Source organism: Podarcis cretensis (assembly GCF_951804945.1).
Source record: "Podarcis cretensis genome assembly, chromosome: 13".
Taxonomy (NCBI): domain Eukaryota; kingdom Metazoa; phylum Chordata; class Lepidosauria; order Squamata; family Lacertidae; genus Podarcis; species Podarcis cretensis.
This window is the reverse complement of record NC_137182.1, coordinates 28,925,006-28,943,474: the sequence shown is the minus strand read 5'-3', so window position 1 is coordinate 28,943,474 and position 18,469 is coordinate 28,925,006. Positions and strand designations below refer to the sequence as shown.

Genomic DNA, 18,469 nt, shown 5'->3' with positions numbered 1-18,469 from the left:
AATGTTCTACTTCCTGAACAGTATTGCTGCTTAGGACATCATCAGGTAAATGCTGGGTTCATTCAGTAAGGCAAACTTCTCTTACCAGTACATCCCTGCCATCTTTGAAAGATCAAGCTCCAAGGACTGAAGAGCCAAGTACATTTTCGTTTTCAGTTTGCTAAGGAGAAAAAATAAAATATTACTTTAAAATTGGTACAGAAAAAAAGACAAAAAGATGCTTTGACGTGGCAACCCTATACACATTAACCTGGGAGTAGGTCTCTTTGAACTCACTGGGACTTCCTTCCAGTATACATGTATAGAACTGCACTGTGAGCCATGCAGAATTGCACTGTAAGCCAACCGGAGCACTGTCCAACCAGTAGCAGCCTTCCATGGAAGGTCGCTCAACTGTTATCATACAAGATCACAGACATGCCAAGGACTTAAGCTTCAGACTTGTTATAGCTTATGTAGTTATTTCAGTTGAACACCAGATTCTGGAAACCACAGGAAGGGAGACTGCTCTCGCACTCGGGTCCTGCTTGTGGGCTTCCCAAAGGCATCCGGTTGGCCACTGTGAGAACAATATGCTGAACTAGATGGGCCATGAGGTTCTTACATTCTTAGCTTTCCTATTAAAAAATCCCTTTTTGACAAAATGAAGACTATATTCTAAGACTGGCCATACTTCTAAAATTTCCAATGCATACAAAGGATCCAACCTTGGCTGCACAACTCCTCTTTTAAAAAAGATGCCAATTTTAGCCCCTTTTGTGTTCTTTCTAGCGTCAGTAATACTGCAGTTCTACCTTAGCTTCCTTTCTTGAAGTTGGGAGAGATAATCAAGAGTGGTAATGCAGGAAAGGGACGGGGGTGCCACATAAAGTAAGGAGAAAAGGAGTAGGTAGACATACAATTGGGCAGGGCTTCAACCACTATATGCAATGCTCTTACAAATATGTAACTGCAGGTGTTGCCACATCACAGAAATTATGACTAGTGGAATGCTTACTTGTCACCAGGCAGTTTATACAGATTGACAAGACCCTTCAGGTGCTTAGAAAATTCTTCAAAATTTCTCTCTCTGGGAAAGAAAAACATATTAATTTTAGAGAATCTGGAAGAATCATACATGCCAGAGATATTTATAGTTAGATTCACCTAAGAGAGTTGGCAAAAGGAGTCCATTTCAACATTTTAGCTCCAAAAGCACATCCTACTACAGCACTCCTCCAGAAAATTCCAAGATGCATAATACAATTCATAGGAAAAATAGATAGGCACACCCCCCCATACTGGAAGCTTGCAAGTACTGAAGCTTCCCTTTCAGTATCCTTACTTTGAAATGTTATGGCCCAAGCTGCTTGCCTATGGTGCTGTGCCCTCTCAAGCTGTATGTAGGCTTCACTGCTCCTTTGCTGGCTACTTGTCCTCCTGGGCCTTCTCAAAACTCTCTGAGAGGACTTTTTCCCTATGTGACTCTCATAGCCCTGAAACCACTATTCTGAAGGAGAATTTCTAAGAGAGAAATCTTTAGAACAAAACAAATTATTGTAAGGCCTAGGTGGTTGCCAACAACCCTATTCTCCTGATAGAAGAGAAATATGACAAGTTCAGCAATGCAGTGCCTGATGATGTCAGTGTGCCTGCCAGTATCTATGGCATCTGCCAAAGGTCTCAGAAAATACCCCTTCAAAAAGTCACAATGCATGAGAGACTATTTGCTCTCCCCCCTCCGTTCCTATTTGCACTGCCTTGGCCTCTCCTAGACACACACCCAGCAGCCATTTTGTGCTATACTATGCCCCTTTGGTAGCCATTTTATAACATTCACAGTGCTTTCTTAAAATTCCAAATGTGCTCACTGGCCGAAAAATGTTCGTGATCCCTATGTACAGAGTGACGCCACTCCTAATTTCTTATTAAAGACTCAGCCCTGCCTTCTTACTTAGGAGCAAAGGAGTTGGCCTCTCCTCAGTGGATGAGAACAGTCTTCATATAATTCCAAATAGGAAGTAAAGACCTTCTGCTGAAATCTATGTTTTTAAATACCCCAAATGTGCAAGTTACAGTGACTTATCCAGTGCATTTCAAAGACCTTCAGGGATAAATAGGGACCTTTCAAACATGAGCTTGAAGCATTCTGTTTGGAGGGCAAGACAAGCAACTATTTGACAATTTGGTGGTAACAGCAAACTATGGTTTGTACTAGGGAAGAAGTAACTCAATGAAATGGAAAGCCCACGGGGAGGATGGAGGGCCTTATCATTAGGCCCATTCATATAACACCAAACCTGACTTGGTGTTGTTTGAACCAGCTCAGTGAATACAGAATATATATTGGGTCTATGTTGCACCAGTGTCAACATACTCTTCACCTGTTGTGAGAGAGATTTGGATCAGCTGTACAAGGCTCAAGTCATAGCTAATTAGCCACCAAAGGCAGGAGCAACATACTACATCCTAAGGAAAACTGCACGCTTAAAAGGCTTGTTTTGGCAGCGTGGTGCTTTATAACAGGAAAAAAGAGAACTGAAAAGAAACCTGATTATGGTGACCCTAAAAATTCCATATTTTCTGGATATTGGACTTTTTTTTAAAGCAAGTAAATAAACATTCTGTTTCATGGTCTCTGATATGAGCTATTTATGCTGCTTTTCAAAAGGGCCAGAAACTGAAAACTGGATGAATATCCTCAGTTCATATATCACCCACTGTTCGTTGTTAAATCTAAGCAACACTGCTGCCTCACCCAGTTCTTTAATTCTTGTTCATTCTAAAATCTTCACCTCACCCTACACAATTCCTGAAAAGCACTATGGTTGAGAAAAGATCTGTACTCTGTTCTAAAATAGCTAATATGGTGCATGAGTAAGCCACAATAAATCCAGAATGCTGTATATAAATTGTACAAGAGACATTATAGGAAATGGAGAAATGGTTGTAGCCATACAGCAGAACTGCACAGGGAGAAGGTATGTAGCCAGTAATGAAAGAGATTAGTACTCACCTTAGATGCTGCACCAGCTCTGGGCAACTCTAGAAGGGAAAATAAAAATGTGTGCTACAACTTCATTTGAAACTGTTGCAGTTATTCAGCACAATGGTGCTGGCTTAAATTGTACATGACTATAGGGAATGTCAGCTTCATGCAAGTACAAAACCCTAAAAACTTTCCTAAACAGTCCTACAGGATGTTTGGACAATGCAGAAGGCAGGTCAGAGGTATCCAGGATGATTATAAATGACTGCAGGCATTTTGATGAGACTATAAAGTTAAAAAATGATATCAAATCTTTATACTGCTCCGACAAAGAATAAAAACTAAGTTTGGGGAGATGGCGAGAATTACAAATGGTACTAACTTGGTTAGCAAGCTGTTTGTACCACACTAGTAATAGGGAAAAGGGAGCTTTGACTTCTCTTGCTACTACTGAGGGATCCAACATTTTATTAAAGGCTGGGAAATGATAGCCTCGGTTTTGAAAGAGTAGGTAGAATGTGAAAATGTGGCAGCTTGTGACTTTTTTACAAGGCTAAGAGAACTTAAAGGGAATTGGGCTGAATAGATCACTTCCCTTCTGGAGAAGTGTAAAACTAAATGCAGGAGTAGAGATATATGGATTTTAGGAAGCTGTTAAGCTCAGGGTTGATACATACTGTAGACTGCCCTGCGCTATCAGAACAGAGTGGGCTGTAAAAACATGTTTCTACAAAAAGTAGAAGGCAGAAGTTTGGTGTGACCTTCATACTCTACGTACCACAGGGTTTTCTCCATGATGGGCCACCTTAACATCGCACAGCTGTCCTGTAGGATCCAAATGGACTTCCACATAGAACATGTCTGAAGTTATGTAACATTCAGTGCCATTTGCACTAAGATGAGATCCAAGACTTACACACAAGGAGAGAAAAGATATTCACACATGAAAAGCTTGATCAAATACCAATCAATAGCACATCAATTAATCTGTTTGGCTGGAGGCATATATGCTGGTCTCCTCTGAAGACTCAAAATTGATAATAATGGGCTGCATACAGGTTAGTCGCACTGAATTTATGCTGAAGCTGCAATCTTAACCTCACTTTCAGGAAGTAAGTCACATTGCATCAATAGTTCTTTTTTAAAAAAAATAATATTTATTACTTTTAAAGCTTACAGAAAAGAAAGAAAAGAAAAAAGACTGGAGAAAGAAAACAAAAAAGATAAAAAACAATACAGTACAATATATAAACAATACAAAACACAACCTTAACACATTAAACTAAACACAATAAACTAAACTAAACAAAACAAAAAATTTTAAAAACATACATCATACCTTTTCCATACTCTATCTTTCATTCCCTTGTTTCATCGACCTCCTCTCACCTCCCTTTTTGTATTTCACTTCTATTAATTGTTTCAACAATTCCTTTCCATCTTTCTGTTTTCTGTCATATAAATGTCTTAACATATTTTTAATCTTATTTCCATTAAAACTAATATACATATTTAAGCTTAACTCCTTATAACATTTCTACTAAGGCCATAAAATTTCATTCCAACATTTTTCTATCACTCATTAATTTTACAGTATTTCTATATACGGACTTTAAATTTTCCAATTCTCTTCCACCATCTCCTCTCCCCGGTCTCGGACTCTGCCAGTCACTTCTGTCAACTCCATACAGTCCATCAACCTGGAGATCTTATGTCCGAGGCTCTTAACTCTTTTCCAAGTCCCTTCTGCAGGTCTTCTTCATATTCTTTGATGCTATAGAGCAGATCTCAGGAAAACTCCGACCCAACAATATTTTTATTCCTCCTCGACAGGTCAGCCAGATTTCCATAGTTAAAGCTAAGATCCATAAAGTATTTCAGGACATGTTTCAAGATTCCTCCAAATCCAAAGACCCCCAGAACTCCAGTCTCCTCCTGACCCAAGTCCATGTCCCAAAAGTTAATCCCTGCATGGAGGGATCTTTCCAGCTTTCCTTCTCCAGTCCTCAAAATCTGACTTTTTCTAGAATCAGTCATAAAAGGCCTCAACTTATAGTCCTCAATTTGCTCCCGCTTGTATTACTTTAGGTTTGATAACAACAACTTTCTCCTCCTTCTCCACAATTTGTTCTGCTGAAATAGATTCCTGTACCAAATCCTGAATAATTTCTGTATTGGTCTCACTTTTTGTCCCAAATTAATCGCTTTTTGTCCCAAGTTATCAATTTTAATAGTCATAACATCGGTCTTCTTGTGAAGCTGTTCCAACAAATAGCTTATCTTACAAAATGCATTCACTAAGGCTTCTCCTATCGACATTCTTAAATGGTCCAAGGTCAATCCCTGATTCTCACAGTTCTTATCCTGCAGCTGGAGATTCCACAGCTCCACTCTTGTAACAGTTTCCAAAGCTCCCTCTAGAGGGAAACAGTCTCCACTTGTATCAATCCTTTCAAGCACAGTTCAAAAAGTATAGTTTCAATTTTCAGTTACTTTTCCTCCTTTTTAAACACAGAAGAGGACAATGGAAACAATATATTTCTCTTATTTAACTGTCAACATGTTTTATTCACAGTCAATGAACTCTCCCAAAACGTCAATCTACTGGCAGCCCGTTTCCAGGTTCAGAGCAGTGGTAATTTAATTTTTATCACCCTCTCCTGCAGGCTTACACGATCCAAAACTTCCCCCCTCTTCTCCTGCTTCCAAGGGGGGTTTAATGATTCTAATCGGTGGAAGTTTAATCCTTTACATAAGGCTTTCCAAGACCTCAGCTTGCAGCTTCTTTGCTTCAATCTATTTACAAAAGGGGAAGGAGGACTTCCTGTTTGAAACCTTCCCGATTCGGTACCAAATTAAGACTTTTGTAGATCCAATTTTCCGTTCTACTCACGAGTAGTTGTTTAAAGTCAAATTGTCCACAGGAAAAAGTCAGCGCTCTCCAGCAACAGCAATGCGGCTTCACTCCGTGAAAAAAGCAGTCAATTCAAAGCACCGCACCACTCACCCCACGTCGCTCCGGATACCCGAAACCAGGTCTCCCCGCGAGTAGGGGAGGCGCAAAAGGTGCCAGCCGAATCCCACATTCACAGGCTTCTCCCGCCTGTGATTTTAGTGGGTCTCCACCTTCGCCGTGGTGGTCAGACCCTGATTTCCACAGAGCAAATTCCTCCCGATCGGAGGAACTCCGCCATTGCCGGAGGCGCCAACCCGGAAGCTGCATCAATAGTTCTAAACAGCCATAGATAGGATTGTACTGTAAGTCTTGATTAACTTGTCCCTTTAATTCCAATGAGAAATAAGTGCAACAACCAATCTTGATTCTAGTCCAATGTGTACGGTACATACCTCTTACATTTCTCTTTCTACATAACCACCATGTGATTGCTATTTGGCAACATTCCTTTTTTTAAAAAAAAAAAAATATTTCAAAACCAAAAAATTGCAACATTCCTTTCCACCCATCCAGGGCAGAGATGGAACTAAACTAAAATCTTAAGTCTAATTAAATCAAACATTTGATTTGCTGGACCTCACTGTAACAAAAACTTTGGCTTCTACATTCTTAAGCGTGTAGCATAAACAATGAATAAAAATAATACAAAAAATGTGATTGGTTGTAGTCTCAATTAGTTCTTAAACATAAGATACACGAAAAGTATTAATCTTACTCAGTGGTGGGGAACCTATGGCCCTCCAGATATTGCTGGACTAAAATTCCAAACAGTCCCAGCCAGTTGGCCAATCGCCAGGGATAATGGGAGTTACTCACCCATTTTGTCTTGCAATAGACTCTAAGCGATCTGTCATAGCAGGTAGTGATGTCACTAGGAGGAAGATGAGCTTGTTTAAAGCCAAGTACATATGCAAATTTATTCAAGTCCCAATAGGTGATATCCAACCAAGCCATACTCAAGAGTAGACCCACTGAAATCAATGGATAGTTGATCTGAACTGAAAAGGGGTGGCAGACATAGAGGTTTATCTTTCCATCTGCTGGGCAGATGGAGCTTTAACTGCCTGAGAAAGCCAGCTTACCTTCACAGCCCCTTATCAACTATGAGGTAGATGCAATGGCCAAGGCACTTCTATTTGTCACTGAACTTGTGCCACATTCCAAAGAGCAAGCCCAAAGACAAGACCCTGCCTCTTGGTCAGCAATCCTACAATTGTAGACACTTACTCCACAACTTGTGGAAATAAGAGTAAAAAATTGATCCTGTACATAAGAGGCAACTTCTGTGTCTGTACTAATTTAATTAGTTACTTGATTAATTATACTTGATGTTAGAAAGTGACACGAATTGCCTCCTCACAGCAGTGGCTGTTTTAAAAGGTGGATAACCAGGATATTGAACTATGCAGAGATTCAACACACAGTCATCTGAGTCATCTGAAATTCGGGCTCACAGGAGCCTTTCGCTTACCCAGTTTTCCCATTGGAAAAAAAATGAGAATTACCATGGTACAGGCTACAAGTTTTGGTAAGTGGCTGAAACAGGAACATAAACAATCTTTCTTCTTTAACCAGACACCACGTGGTTCCGAGTGTGTAATATAACATGTGACTATACAAACAGTGGTAATTGATTCAATGAGTCTATTGAACATGAGCATTATACATGCCCAGTATGCAGCTTACCCATTACAGCAACACAGAGCCCAAGAATGCAGTTATAAACATACAAAGCCATAAGTTCCACTAAATACAGTAAGACTTCTGAGTAAGCATACGGGGCTGTCCAATAACCTTGAGGGTATCGTAGTAATTCTTTGCGCCCATCTAGTACAAACCATATAAACACCTTTATTATCCTAATGTCAATCCCTCCTAGTCTTTTTTATTTTAACCACAAACACTTATTTATGTTTCAGAAGCGTCTACCAACCTTTTAATGCCTTCTGCAAAGTTTCTAAGCAGCTGACAAGATTCTGGTGACCAACAGAGTTCATTACAACTCGCTTTTCCTATGTTCAAAGGTGATGAAGAGAAAAAAATAGAGAAAGTGTTCATGCACATTCAGCAATACTGTGAAAGGAAAGCTATAACTAAAACATTGGAGCATTCAACTGCATTCCTGAAGGCTTCCACTCCACAGATGCTGGCCTTGTGCATTATAAAGCGAGACCATTGTGTGAGTCACACCAACTCAAACCAATGACAGCTCAGAATTGTTCTACTAAATAATAGCAAATAAAAATAATGATTATTCAAAAACTAGATCTTTTAACTAAAACTTTCTGTGTTCTAAGAGTTACTAGGTTTTTGATAAAAGAATCAGCAATGACAGTTTCTTTGCAATTGTGGCCCATCACTGCCAATCTTCCCATATAGTGCATAGTTGCAGAGGAATGCTAGGCACCTTCATCTAGGGAGCATTCACAATTGATATGGAACAGCAGCAAAGACAGTGCTATCAGAATGGAGAGCATGTCATAGAATTCAACCCAGAATCTTCTGTAACTGCAGGGATTCTGTGAAAGATGCACACATTCTGTGAAAGATCTCCTAGCAATTTACTGTTGACAGTGTCCTCTCTAAGTAGACAATCTTGACAATCACTGTTTTATGAAAATGTGCAAGGCGATTTTATCAAGTACTCCCATCTAAAATATGCTAAACCCTTACCATAACTTGCCGGACAAGCTTCATGGTTTCTGTCCAAGGTCTACTGTTAGGGTTAAACTTGACATGAAGCCTTTCTAGAAGGGAACTCATCTTATTCAGTTTCTCCGTTTCTATAAGAGAAATTGCAAGTCAGTGAAGCATACTATATATTTGAATTTCAGTCCAGAGATGCAGGTTCACCTTCAATTTCCCTGCATAACCCCCAGAGAACATTAACTTGAGCTATGTGACCATGAACAGACTAAAATACCTTGCAGAATGGGACCATGGTACATGCAATCCAGAATTCTTTACAATACGTACCGTCAACATTAGGTAACCAATGGCAGGCACTGATCTATGTTCTCCATATTTCTTACATACAGGTGTAGAAGAGGTCAATACTGTCATAAGTAAAATATCAAGCTCAGGACACAATAAGAGGACTTAATCCTACAGTGAACACAGCTAAAAGGGGCCTGCTTCATATTATTTAACCTCAGAACTTTATTTAAAATCCTATGCTAACAATGAAATGGCAAAATCAAATGGAGGAGGAGTTCAAGATGTTGTTGTTTTAAAGGCAAATATAGCTCAGTGGGTTCACAAACAGAAACCCTAAAGTTTAATATTTTGTTTCCAGACCTCAGGTTGATTCTTTTGTACCTACTGGGGTTGATGTATTTACTATTAATGCTCTCTGTGAACGTGTGATTCTTAAGTGATGCATCCCTTTCTGAGACATTTATAAGAAGGCAGGTTAAACAGGCATTGTTTTCAGCTATCCTACTGGCAAACTAACAATGCTTTAACATCTAAAATGCACACTGCTGCCACTTTTAACATAGGAGGCTTCGCAAGGGAGCAATTACTTCAATATTTTTAAACCTCAGAAAGCAAGTTAAGCCGCATCATACATAACGAGCAAAAGATTTGTAAAGAAAGCTGTAGCAAGAATATTTACTTTCCTTTTTTCAATGGAAAGTTAAGTAAGCTTTAACACAAAGCTGTAAATAGCAACTCACCTGACTGCCTGTGGTGAAGTAAGAACTACCTCCAGGTAACAAGGCAGGAAAGTTGTAAACCCACAAATGACTAAGAGGTGCATGTTGGCAGGCAGCCTAGAATTTTTTTTAAAAAATGAATTCTTTTTGGATGTTGCTATTTTTCTGAAAAGCTTCAGAAATGCAGAAGGCATCAACACCTCTAAAACCATCTCCATTTAATTATGGGTATTATGTATGTCATTTACATTGCTGGAAAAGTTTCAAATTCTTAGGCAGCTGCTGAGTAACAAGTGTAGACAGCATATTTCTAGGTAGTAACACAACTGCAATTTTTTCTTTCCTTGACATTTCTACCAAGATATCATCTATCTCCAATTTAGGATGATCTTATATTGTCATATACTCAGTATATTGGTCCATCTGAGCCACTACTGTCTACTGATGGGCAGCTAAGCCTCATGTTATTTATTGGTCAGACAAAGGTCTTTCAAAGCACTGCTGATGGTCTTCTAACTGGAGATACCAGAGATCTGAGATCTTATGCACACAAAGCAAGTACTTTATTACTCTGCTATGGTGCATCCTCACCAGAAACCTTAAAAACCTACACTTCACTCTGTTTTGAAAAGCAATAGATCACTTCCTCTAGCATGTCCTCCATACACATCCCTGGGTCTTCTAGCTAGTCCCTGCTTGCAGACAAAAGGCCTGAAAGAACCTTTGATTTAACTCAACATGGTGGTTAGGCATATGCTAAAGAAACATCCAGCTCATTTCTGAGGTTTAAGTCCATGAAAGTCCCTTTCTCTTTCTACAAAGCCCATCTCTTGCATGATGGAAGACTGCAAAGGCTACAGTCCTAAACATGTACTAGCAAGTCAGGCCAACTGAACATAGTGAGGTTTACTGCCAAGTAAGCACAGTATAGGATTCAGCAGTAAATTCCACACCCGCTTCTACGTTTTCGGCATTCCACCAAGCCCCTTTCCACCTGCAGGATGGGGAGTCTGCTGGCTTCCAGGTGTCGTTTGATCCCAGCTCTCATCAGCCCTAGCCAGCACAGCCAATAGTCAGTTATGATGGGAGCTGGGCACAGCACCATCTTGAGGCCCATAGGTTCCTCACACTCGCCTTAAAAGCAAGCGGCAGAGAGAGATCGAGCACATTTAAATAAAGAAAAGAAAGCCAAACCTGTTTCCCGCCCCCCACTGAAGAAGCATTCAACTGTTGCATGCTTTGCAGATACTACCATAGCAGACTCCTACCCCCCCCCCGCCCCAAGTTCACAGGCACCGCCATTCAAATGGCGTGCATGTGCTGGATCTTGTGATTGATTGCGTTTCACCCTCACCCCCATATTTTTATAGTAATAATAATAATTTTATTCAAGTCGACACCCCTGGATGCTACATTTTAAAAAGGGGGGCCTTTTTAAAACTCCAATCTGTACATAACTCTCGCGGAGAAGAATTCACAAATGAGGTCTTCCCGGAAGCTCTTTCACGGAAGGAAAGGGAGGCGACTCGTGAACCTGCCCCGTAGCTCTCTTTAAACGAGGAGCAGTGAGGCCCTTCTGACTTCTTCGCCAGAGACCTTCCGATGCTTTCCCGCAGCCCAAGGACTTGGGCTGCGTTGGCGGGCGAGGGGGGTGGGCACCTTAATGAAATCTACAAACCGCCGCTCGGACTCCCTCCCCCCCACCTGGCTCTAAGGGGCCTGGTCTTCCTACGAAATTCGAGCACCCTCACCCGCAGCATTTGCCAAAGGAAAGCCAGCGATCTTGACCCACCCCCGTCACTCACCCTCGGCGCCCCCTTGGGCCGCCTTCATCCCTCAGGAGCGTGGTGGGGCGGGAGAGGGGCCAGGTGCCCCCCTCCGCTCTCCCTCATGTGGAGGTGGGGGGGAGAGGGCCTCTCCCGCTCCGAGGAGGAGGAGGCGGCGAGGCCGGGGCGAGAGCAGCAGTTGGCCTGAGATGCTACCCCGCAGCAACCGCCATCCCGCCGCCGGCCGCGCGAGACCAAGTCGCGCTTCTTCTCGCGGGATTCGGAAAAAAAAGGACAAGGGGAGGGGAGAAAGTTCACGAGGAAATCCCGCGGTGCGGCCAACCGGTAAAGGCTAAAGGAAGCTCTCGCGAGATTTGGACACATACGCGCTCCGCTTCTTAAAAGGACCCACTTTTTAACTCTTTCACGCGAACAGCTGGGCTTTGTTGTTGTCGTCGTTTGCTTTAAACATGGAAGACTTTTGTCGAAGGATGAGAAGGACCAAGTTTGTCCGCGTCCTGTGGTGTTTTGTCATGGTTACCAAGCGGCCCAATAAAGTATTCGCTGAAAAAGCTGAAAGTGAGAAGGCGAAGAAACGGCCCTTCATAAGTTCGTTTGTTCCTGTTGCTAAGGGGGAGGGGAATCAATAATAAAGTTTTGTTGAAAGATTTATGTCCCCAGAATTACAGTGTGAGAAGTTTCAATAAAGTTTGTTGAACGTTATAGGAAGAAATGAATGAATGAATGGAAGTTCATGGCCCCTCCTTATAAAAACAACCTTGCATTTTTCCTTAATAAAAGTTGCCTTCCTCAGGAATGCTGTCATCTGCGGTGACCGTGAAATAAAGTTTTGTTGAAAGACAAAACCACTTCCCGCGAGATTACGAAAATAAAATTTGCTTCATCGGCCTTCAAGTCCCCCCCACCGCTCCCGCTTCCCTATTTGCTTCCAGCGCCCGGCGTCGCGAGACTTCTCGAGTCTCTCTCCGCGTTCCGACCGTGTGCGCCTGCGCGCGAAGGAGGGCGAGCGAGCGCTCACACGCGCGCGTGTGCGTGCTCTCGCGATATTTGGAGAAACAGGAGCAGGTAGAGAGGAGTTGGGGGAAGGAACCCCTGAGCGGCTGCAAAGGAAGCCACGGCGTCGGCGGCCGGGAGGACGACGACGGCGATTTCTCCCCACGTTCTCGCGAGAGTTGGTGGCTAACCTTCTCCCTTGCTCACTTTTCTACCTTTCCTCTTCCCCCCCCAACCCCTCTCCCCACCCGGACCTGGAAGCGGCTCCGTTTCGCTCCGGGAAGTACTAGGAGGAAGAGGAAGGTGGGGGTCCCGGCTTGGGGGCCTCGCTAGAGACTCAGGCTGAGGGCAGGGGAGCCCCTTCGGTGGGGACGCAGGGGCCCAGGGGTTTCCCCACACAGCCAGGCCTTGGGGCGGGTGGAGGTGTGCCCATCTCCCCGCCCCCGTGCTCTCTTCTCAGGAACTTAGGGGGTGTTTGAGGTAGGAACTAAGTCCGACCCTCATCTTTCTTTCCACGGGGGCCTTGAGTTAGTGGGGAGGGGGTATCCCTGACCAAGAGGAGCACCAAGGGTGGCTTAGAAACGAAGGGGCCTATTGTTTGGGGGGCCGCTGCTTCAGAAAACTGGGGGTGGGGTGGGGTCTTTTTCTGAAGCTCTCTTTTTGTGGGGGGTTGGGCAGCAGGTTGGAGAACTCCCAAACTCATTGCCCATTTACAAAGGGACCCAAGAGCATCTTAGTTAGTGCTCCTGGCGTGTTGATGTTCTGAAAGTGGTAGATAACTGAGGTAGGGTACTTGTTCAGGGTCTTCCATCCTACCTTTGAAGTCTAAGAACAGGGGACATTCTTGCCATTGCTGCTTGTCCCCTATTCAGAGGGTTGGGGGTAGCCTGTGGGGCGACTTCTCCCGTAATATACTTTGTCGACCCAGATCCTTGTAAAGAAACCACATTCAGCCCCATGTAGGAGAGAGAAGGGTGGGTTGAATGTAGGAAAAGGTAACGAAAGTGAACGCAGCCCTTCTGTTTTGGAAGCGGGTAAATTGAGGTGTAGGCTTTGGGGGTTTTGGAGGATTCCCCCCTCTTTTCAAGCACAGTGGAGAAGGAATGCCAAACCCAGAGAGACATGGGGGTAAGAAGGATTCAGGAGGAGGGGGGTCCTTGTATCAAGAAGCAGTGTCCAGCAGTGGCAGTTCAAACAGCAAAGAGAGGCACCGACTCTCCAAGCACAAACGACACAAGTCCAGGCATTCCAAAGACTCACCGATGGGGGCCCAAGAAGCTGGAGCAGCGCTCGGCAGCATGATCAAGCCATTGGTGGAGTATGATGATATCAGCTCTGACTCGGACACCTTTTCAGATGAAGCAGTCCTCAAGCTGGAACGCAGGGAGAATGATGAGAGAAAAGGGACATCAGAAAGGAGTGACCGGCTACACAGGCATCGGCATCATCAACACAAGCGAGTCCGTGAGTTGATGAAAAGCAAGCTGGTAGACAAAGAGAAGAGGCTAGACAGGAACCAAGACTCCTCAGGCAAGTTGAGTTCCACTAAAGAAAGGGTGTCGGGGGCCTCTAAAAAGCTACATGAGGAGAACGATGACCATTCATCTAAGTCATTCAAGAGCAGCAGCAAGGAGTCCCGGTCAGCCAAATCGCACAAGGAAAAGTCCAGGAAAGAACGAGAGACTAAGTCCGGTCACAAAGACCGTAGCAAAAGTCACCGCAAAAGGGACGCTCCTAAAAGTTACAAATCGCTGGACAGTCCAAAGCGGAAATCCAGAAGTCCCCATCGCAAGTGGTCAGACAGTCCCAAACAGGATGATAGCCCCTCAGGAGCATCTTACACGCAGGACTATGATCTCAGCCCTCCACGCTCACACACATCCAGTAACTATGATTCCTACAAGAAGAGTCCCGGTGGGTCTTCACGGAGACCATCAGTCAGCCCACCATACAAGGAGCCTGCTGCATACCAATCCAATATGCGCTCTCCCAGCCCTTATGGCAGGCGGCAGCGGTCGGTCAGCCCATACAGCAGGAGGCGTTCATCAAGCTACGAGAGGGGAAGTGGGTCTTACAGTGGAAGGTCGCCTAGCCCATTCAACCGAAGGCGCTCCAGCAGTCCTTTTGTTTCCAAGCGGTCGCTGAGTCGAAGTCCTGTGTCCAGGTGCGTGGCCTTTATCTTTAATCAAAAGTGTTTGACTTCTTTGGTTCGGATGGTGCTAGTGTCCTGAAGTCAGATAAGAAAAACATTTGCTTCTCCCCTGTAACGTGATTTGTTTAGGGTACAAGGTCTTTGTTGCTTGATTAGATAATTATTATTTTCACTTTATTGCATTGGGGATCTGAGTTTGAAAGGTAACCAAACCCATTCAGCCAATGAGACACTGGTTCAGTTCAGATGTCATGCTGAATTATTGTTCCCCAGCCTCGTGCCCTGCAGATTTTTTTAGGCTACAACTCCCATCATTCTTGATCTTTGAACATGCTGGCTGGGGCTGATACCTAGAGGGTACTAGTTTGGGGAAGGCTGTGCTAAACCATAGTTTAGCATGACAAGAATGAGTACAGTGAGCGTTGGAATAACATGCTTCCTTTTTCTGCTCCTGCATGGCTTTGAGGAGATGTTTAGAAGTTTTGGTTTAGATTAACTAGTTTGTTGTTTGAAACAAGGTAACTTAAAACCATGTGTTAAGCTGCCTTGTTGAAGCAAAACATAGTTAGCATCAACCACAATTTAGGATTCAGATAACACACTGAACTGTGGTTAATGAAAATCAGAAACAAAAAAAACTCTTTGGAGCTACACCAGAAGAGGGCATAGGGGAAATGGAAGCTACTGCAGCTCATCCTCATCATACTAAATTAGAGTTTAATGTGACCCCTGAAAGTGAACCATGATTTGGACACAATTTCTGAAGTGGCAAACCATGGTTCCATTTTGTGGCATGTCAGTTGCTAATCTATACAGCTGGTGGGGATTCACAGAATGGGAAAATTGATGGATACCTTTTACTAAATCTTGCTTATGTCAACTAAAAAAGCAAGGTTTAGAGTTGCAGAGAACTGTTCCATCTTGATCCTAAGTATATTGAGCAGTAGAAAGTGAGGAACGTTGAAGTCAATAGAACCAAAGTCTCAGATTGCAGTGGTATCCAAGGTACCTATTTCTCACAAGATTTGTGCCTCTTATGTGGTTACCAAGTTCCATTGGTTTCAGTAGAACCTGGTTTCAATTAAATCTGCCTTGGATAGCGGCTTTTGTCAAGGTAGAACAGGTGAATGTTAAATCTCCCCATACGTGAGAGTTGTGGTGTATGTAACCCAAAAATCAAGATGTGTGTGGAAATGTTTGCTTGTGATCCATTACCACATTCACGTTAGATGTCAGTACCTCAGAAATCTCTTTTGAATACAGCTAGTGATCACCTTCAAGGGAATTCAGGCATCCTACAATCTGTTTAAATTGACCTTGGGGGCAGTAAAATGTTTTTAGCAATCAGTCAGTAAAGGGGATCTTGAATCCACTACTAATATCCTTGCTAGTCCTTTGTCAAAGCCAGTCAACACCTTTCACCTGTTCAGTTTACTTAAAATGAGGTTGCATTTTTGTCATTTCTGAAACTTAGTTATTTCATAATCTGGATGTGCAGAATTGCTTTGGTCACAGATCACCACAGATCACCCAACAGCTTGCTCAGTGTTAGAAACTGAAATATGAAAGCTAGGAACTAAATGGCACCTTAAACCTAGGTTATGGGTGCACCAAGGAATGTTTAGGTGCGCTTTTTATAACAAGAATACAAGCTGAAAATGAATGAACTGCGGCTAAAATACTATGTTCATTTTTCACATGGGCTAGTCCTTCTCCTGCCCACCCCACTAATATTCTCCAGTCTTCACAGAGTAGTTGGAAGTGGGGAGGAAGAAAAAGGTCCTCATTTCCTTCTGCTCTGCAGTTTTAATATGAAATCTTAGGCACAGTACTGCGCCCAGAGCTCAGAAACTGCTTGTACTTATGAAATTCCCCATTGTAAAATGCGCCTAGAACAATGGGAGTTTCGAACACTGAGCTTGCTGCTGGTGCTTTGAATGTGCAAAGTTGCCATTAGACTCTAAGCTCCTTGTGCTCTATCTAGTGCCTAGCACCTTGTCAGTGCTAAACAAACATATAGTCACCATCTTGTTGTTTTGGCTATCTAGTCACTAGATTCTAGTGAGGTCGTATCTGCCAAGCCATGAACTCTGTGGATAGCCTTCAGCAAATCCCTGTCTCTCAGCCACCATTCCCCACCTGTACAGTAGTAACATCTCTTGGGTCAGGCAGGTTGATTCCTGGCAGCTACTTCTAAACAGTGTAGAGCAAGTGCAGCTGCCATTTCCTGCTCATTAAGGAGCAAGTGCTACCAGAAAATTCTCTCTGGCATACAGCATCTCTTTTTAATGAAAAAGAACTGGATAATGAGAGCTGATTGCAAGCACTTGGGGTACCTTAAGTACTTTTAGGAAGCTGCTATGAAAAGGAGTGCCCGGTGGAGCCTTTGTTAGGTACTAGGTAGAGTAAGCTTGAACAGAGTAGATGTTTAAATATTTAAATATGTGAACCTATGAGGGGGATCTCATTCCTGTTTGTTTTCATACACCCTTGTTCATCTCTTTGGCTTTGTCTACTCTTGACTTTTTTTTTTCTTTATGTGTATGCTGCGTTATCTCACCAGGTGCTTAAAAAAACCCTTAACTTGCTCCAGTTCCCCTCCTTTTCCTATTGGGAGCAGAAAGTTAATGTTCCTTGATAGAAAGCATGTTCTCCTGCTTCTGGACTGTTTCATGGGAACAATAGGAAAAGACCCCTTAGGGCTAAATAAATATTTCAAAATTCGAAGACGCCAAGTATCAAATGAGCTGCCTGCTTTGGACAGGGGGTGGGGTCCAGTTTCTAGCCAAATTCTTAAGTGAGCAGAGGCAGGTATGCTGTTTAATGTGAGTGGGGTTGCAGAGCATGGGAAATACCCTACCTGCAGGAACTCTTTCCACATTGGCCCATCTACTGTGCAGTTCCTTCACACTTCAGAGGATTCTGGGAAATGTCTTAGCATACATGCTTGGATTTATGGACTGCAAGAGAGGCCTGCTGTGTGTAGCCATCACCTCACTGAAATTAAAGCCCAAGAATACTGCAGTGCTGTGTGCATTCCAGGGAAATATTGGTTAATGGTGAACAAACGATCTTTTCAGACAACCGTTTCTAGTCATGTTATTGTGGAAGTTCTGTGGAGCACTCTTTTGAAGTCCGCTGTTATAAATAAATTCTTGAAAAGTTTGAAAATGCCAATGAGGGAATTTCTCATTGTCACGGTAGGTTTTAGGGAGTCGAGAAAAGATGCTCAGACATTCCAATTGCAGTTCTTTGCATGTGTCCTAGTCAAAACAAAAGGGAGGGATAGAGTTACATGGACATAGAGCTTTCAAACAGCCTGGAAAAAATAAAAGAGCTCTTTTCCAGTGTATCAAAGCTTCCCTGCTTGGTTGCTTGAAAGTGATTCTTATTCGGTGTGGAAAGCCAGGCAAGTGGATGTTTGCATATATGACTTGGAGGGTCCTTGAAGGAGTGATAAGAAAAAAATCCTGGTGATTGTGTGTGTAGGATAAATGGATGTCCCCAACGGTGATGGTCATCTTCTCTAGGGAAGACAATCTGATTTGTGCCCCAGTCAAGGGAGGCACACCCAGGGAAGAACCTACCCGGCAACTGGCTGTTTTCCCTGATGGAGGCTTTCAGAAGAGCAACTGTGAATAGTGAGCTAGCTATCACCAAGAGCCCAACTGGCATTTCCCATGTCAGAGGCCATTCAGAGAGTTTGAACAGTCTGAAATGGCAGGTATGCCTGTTGTAGTTACTTATTGACAGTCTGATGTGCACACAGAATGAAGTTAGAGTGACTGGCCTGAAGCTGAATTCAGTTTGTTTACTAAACTGAATCAATGACACTCCTTTTGGTTGCTCCTAGAGGGGCTGCCTTCTGCTGTGTGTTCCCCCCTCCCCAGTCTCCTGGTCCTTGTACAGCCAAATCTCAGAGCCTAATTTAAATTGTCCCTGCCTGTCATAAGCAGA

General features: G+C 43.2%; 2 protein-coding genes across 4 annotated transcripts in view; one reads left to right on the top strand and one right to left on the bottom strand.

Moving 5' to 3' along the window:
• The window catches only part of MED1 (mediator complex subunit 1), a 28,124-nt gene extending 16,506 nt beyond the window's left edge, over positions 1–11,618 (bottom strand). The window contains exons 1-8 of the mRNA XM_079948666.1: positions 11,386–11,618; positions 8,598–8,707; positions 7,858–7,936; positions 6,741–6,795; positions 3,747–3,879; positions 2,996–3,024; positions 998–1,069; positions 86–160 (exon numbers count right to left, since the gene is read on the bottom strand). Of these exons, the coding sequence (XP_079804792.1) occupies positions 86–160; positions 998–1,069; positions 2,996–3,024; positions 3,747–3,879; positions 6,741–6,795; positions 7,858–7,936; positions 8,598–8,707; positions 11,386–11,413 (581 nt within the window). The 5' untranslated portion in view covers positions 11,414–11,618. The remainder of the gene's footprint in view (positions 1–85; positions 161–997; positions 1,070–2,995; positions 3,025–3,746; positions 3,880–6,740; positions 6,796–7,857; positions 7,937–8,597; positions 8,708–11,385) is intronic.
• Positions 11,619–12,404: 786 nt separating this feature from the next.
• CDK12 (cyclin dependent kinase 12) overlaps positions 12,405–18,469 on the top strand; it is a 32,549-nt gene continuing 26,484 nt past the window's right edge. Inside the window, exon 1 of one of the 3 annotated variants that reach the window (XM_079948669.1) lies at positions 12,405–14,524. In XM_079948669.1, the coding sequence (XP_079804795.1) occupies positions 13,464–14,524 (1,061 nt within the window). In that variant the 5' untranslated portion in view covers positions 12,405–13,463. The remainder of the gene's footprint in view (positions 14,525–18,469) is intronic. The other 2 variants (XM_079948668.1, XM_079948670.1) reach the window with 2 other exon arrangements.